The sequence below is a fragment of the Capsella rubella genome, unplaced genomic scaffold, assembly GCF_000375325.1.
Source record: "Capsella rubella cultivar Monte Gargano unplaced genomic scaffold, Caprub1_0 scaffold_7, whole genome shotgun sequence".
NCBI lineage: Eukaryota > Viridiplantae > Streptophyta > Magnoliopsida > Brassicales > Brassicaceae > Capsella > Capsella rubella.
Genome location: NW_006238917.1, coordinates 14870601 through 14875244, shown reverse-complemented (window position 1 = coordinate 14875244; position 4644 = coordinate 14870601). Strand labels below are relative to the sequence as shown.

Below are 4644 nucleotides of genomic sequence, written 5' to 3'. Positions count from 1 at the left end.
TACATTTTTATATATATACTAATACTTATGTTTATTTCAAATTTAACTCATATATATTCAGTAATAAGTTCCAAATATGTCTTACAAATTTATATGTATTTACAAACTGTGGTTTTACACGTACACCATTATTTTAGCAAAACTGAGCTTAATAATAGTATTTTTATTTTTATAAATACACATACTGAGTTCTTTCAATAATTCAACCCTCATATATTCAACAATAAATACTGTTAGTTATTGCAAATAGACCAAAATATATGTAAAATGTAGCATTAGTATTAAAAATAAAAAAATCATTTAATTATAATACAAATCACTAAAATTATATTAAAAATGGACCGTAGTGTACCACAGGGTAAATTCTAGCCCATTAGAAAAGTATAAATTCAAATCATTTCTTACACACTATTTCTCATTAATATACAAATATTATTAGCCATTATAACTGCAAACTATCATTAAACCATCCTCTATTATTTCGACCATCAAATCACTACTATTTTAAATAATGAAAAATTATCAACACAACCAAATAAATCTACCAAAAAATATGTTTTCGTTTATAAAAAAACCAGAAATTTTCCCGTGCTCTAGGTATGCATTAGCATATTCTTTGATATATATACACCATGTAGGATACGTTATTCGTTTTGACAATCAAAGACTATGCTAAACGAAATATGAATCTAATCGTACGTATACATAAACTAAAACGGTTAAAATTTTACATAATAGATATACATAAAATATTGGCCCCGTGGTGTACCACGGGGTAAAATCTAGTATTTGTTATTGCATTTAGCTAAAACTAACGGTCACTATACAACTTAGGACATCCTCAATGGTAGCATCTTAAGACTTAAATTTCCTTAAGAAAGTACCTTATATTAGGATTAAATAATCAAAAAATATTGAATAATCAAAATTTCTGGTTTAAATTTCCAATTTGGCATTGAGATGAAGTAACTTCTACATCAAATCAAACCGAAAGTTGGAAATTCCGGATTAAACTTTTAAATTTGTTCCAATTCCGTGTGCACATTTTCTCAAACTTCAACTTGGTTTAGCTCTGATCAGCATGACATTCATCCACATGTAGTCTTTAAGAAACTCAATTTCATGGGTTACTTGTAGTGTAAGTAGTATTAATATAAGCATGAAAGTTATCCACCCTTGCAACCGCAACACCTGAAATTAACTAATTCTGATATAGTGTAATGATACTAATACTCCTCATCTCAAACTCATATGGAAACTTGAAAAAGAATTACGTCTCTTTAAAGTGTTTGATAAACTTAATTGCAATTTTAATTTCAACATCATTGGAGTTGGAATTGAATTCAATTGTCCACAATGTCCTAAACCCTATCGATTCTTGATATTGTCCACAATGTCGTAAAAAAGAAACGGTCTAAGAGATTCTAAGGGCATGTCCAGTGGAGTTGCTAAAGAAGGGTACTCAAAAATTAAAATTAATAAAAAAGGAAAATTTGGAGAGAGAAAAAGATTTTTTTTTTTTTTTTTTAAAAGAGAAAAACGTCGAAAGCTAGTAAATGTTTCTTACAATGTTTTTTTTTTTCTTTTTTAATTTTACTGCAAAAGAGGCAAACATCTTACACGCCAAACGACCAAAGGGACGCTGGCTCCAAAAAACATACACAGCCACTAGGGCTCACAAAGGCACGCAGGCCCCGCTATACAAGGCCAAAAGACCAACAACCAAGGCGCGCAGGCCCGAGAAAGGAAAAGGAGGGAGAAAGAAGAGGAAAAAGGATCGAAAAAAGGGGGGGAAGCGAAACCGAGCGCAGAAGAGAAATTCAGAACAAACCTCCCCAAAGGAGAAGGACGGATATCCCGAACCAGAACGGGACAAGCCGCAGCAGCCCTAGAATGAAACCACAAGAGCACCGAGAGAGGAAAAAGAGAGCTTTTCTTTTTTCTCTCTTTTTTTTTTTCTTTTTCTAAAAAAGAGAGAACCGAGTTTCCAGAGAGAAAGAGATTGCGTTGCTTTGTTTTGTACACATGTCCTTTTCTCAATTCTTTGGTTCAGAAAAGAAAATGAAAAAAAAAATTTATAATTAAAATAAGATATATATATATATATACTTTTTTTAGTTGATCAACCGATGGAGTTGGTCTAAGAGTTATGTTTTAATATTTGCATATTAAATCAATGTTTTTATTTTCTTAAAATAAATTATATAAAAAATATATATTTTTTTTTAATTTAAGGTAATTTCATTATGACGTTTTAAGAACAAAATGAGTAAAACGATAAATATATTTTTCTGAAATATTTAGATGAGTAAAATATTGGATTCAATGTCAAGTCTTTCGTATCAACCTCGGCATAAAAAGTGCAACCACTTTTAAATCTTTCTTCAACCCCTTAAACCCCATATTCTTTAAAACAAAAGATCCAAAAATATTTCTAAGTAAAACTTCAGATTTCAACAATGGAAGATTTTGCAACAAATCTCTCCATCAAAGCCAATGAGATTCTCACGACTTCAAGCCACGAAGGTTTAGTGACGCTCGTCAATAACCTCTATACACGTCGAGACACCGAAGAGTACATAAAAGCTCGTACCCTCTACGACTTCTGCATCTCTAATTTCCCAAACTGCTTAATCATAAAGCTTCTCAAGATCTATAGATTCTCTTCAGACGAACTCGTGAGACTCCGAACGATCTCTTACCTCTCTGAAACCCTCACTGAGTTAAGAGACCGTAGCTTCAAGATCTCTGGCCTCGTTCTTGACGAGATCAAACCACTTCTGATTTCTTGCTTGACAGTTCAAAACCCTAGAAGGTTTGATACTGACTTCTTGAGAATCATTGTTCTTCGTTGCTTATAACGTTATGATCTCTGGTAATGATGGATGGGAAGAGTTAAGTGATTATATACTCTTACTTGTGGAACAAGATAAGATTAGGGCTTTTAGTTACTTTGTCGAGTTGCCTTACAGGGAATTCATTAACCCTTTCTTGCATAAGTTCCGTGAGGAAGTGTACAAGGTTTTGCTTCATCCTGAGAAAGATAGAGAAGGAGATTGGATTTTGGCTTTGACAGCTGCTGTTAAAATAGGGATCTATGGTATGGATACCGAGATGAGAGTCGATCTGACAAGAGAGATACTTCAAAATGTTCTGAAATCTGCTACTGACGTTGTGTGGATGGGGATGGAAAGAGAGTTTCTTATAGGAGGGATTCAGTATCTCGAGAGCTTCCTTGCGAAAGACGCTAAATGGTACAAATGGAGTACTAAACAATGCGGCTTCGTGGCAGCGTTTGCTTACGCGATCTCTGGAGTTGGGAAGAATACCAAGGAAGCTGCCAAGGAACTCTTTGTAATGGTTACGAAATTGGACAAGTATGTTCCCAATTCTTCCTTGAAACTCGACCTTTTTCACGATAGCGGAGTAGAATATGACCGTGAATTGTACTACCAGTTTTGGAGATGTACTCCGATGGAAGTCTTGAGTTCCTTTGCAACATCTGGTTCTGATTACAAGTCCAAAGAGATAGCTATCAGACGACTCTTCCATGCACTTTGTGATCACAAGTCAAACCAATGGGAAATAAACGTTTCAGAGATCAGAGATCTTCAGCCATTGCTTATCAAATGCCTAAAGGAAGAAGGGATGCCAGAGAACATATATAGGGTTCTTGGTCAGGTAGTGTTCCTTGTTGCACAAGAAATGTTCAACTACGAAAAGGATCCATGGTTTGATCTATGGGACTACATTGCATCAGAAAGCAAAGAAGAGTTCAAGAAAGCTGTTTATATCTTCCAATGTTTAACAATGCAGCTTGAGTTTAAAGACTTAGTGGTTCCTGCAATAGCTAATCTTCTTCCAGAGATTCACAGATGGCTAGATCCACCAAAAGAGTTGTTATTTGATAACAGTAGCTGGGTCTTGACGTTTACAGGTGCCTACTGTTCAGCTATTCACTTGCTAGAGATCAAAAGTCACGCTGGATACGTTAAGGAGATTGCTCATAAGATGATAGATTCTGTGAAAGAGCTTGTGGATAGAGGTATGGAAGTTGGGCTTGTGAGGAGAGCTTTCAGAGATCTTGAAACCATTGTGAAGAAACAATGGGATTGGTACATGACTTGTGAGTACAGATTCCTTAAGGGTTTGCTTCGGAGGCTATACATAATCAATGGCATGGAAATGGAAAGTAAAGTTGTGTTGTGGAGAATTAATGTTAAGATCGATAGGTCAGTGGATAACAATTTTAAAGTGTTTCCAAAGAGTGAGTTTGATTGGTTGAACCAACCTGAGCCTTTGGCAAATTGATTTTGCAGAATCTTTTTTTTAATTTCACTTGTAGTTTTGGTGAGGAAAATAATGTAGCCAATGGAGAAATTTTCGAGGAAAACTTTACTTATTTAATATTTGTTAGAAAAATACACAAATATTTTTGTTGCCATAAAAATACACAAACTATTTAAAATTTGATTAAAGAAAATACAACAACAATTTCGATTTTCCAATTTACCACCTATCGTGGTCGCGATTTTCAACGATTCTCGTAGAGAAGTTTCATTCTTGTAATAGCTAAAATCATACCTTAACTTTATCTTTTAGTTGCTAAGCTTTTGTTATGATTAAAAAAAAAAAAAAAAAAAA

At 34.0% G+C, this 4644-nt stretch overlaps 1 protein-coding gene across 1 annotated transcript; it reads left to right on the top strand.

The window, feature by feature from the left end:
* Positions 1-2459: 2459 nt before the first annotated feature.
* Positions 2460-4311, top strand: LOC17877677. The gene is given in 2 exon segments (XM_023778555.1): positions 2460-2845; positions 2847-4311. Coding segments are annotated over 2 exon segments (1851 nt in total).
* The last annotated feature ends 333 nt before the right edge of the window (positions 4312-4644 follow it).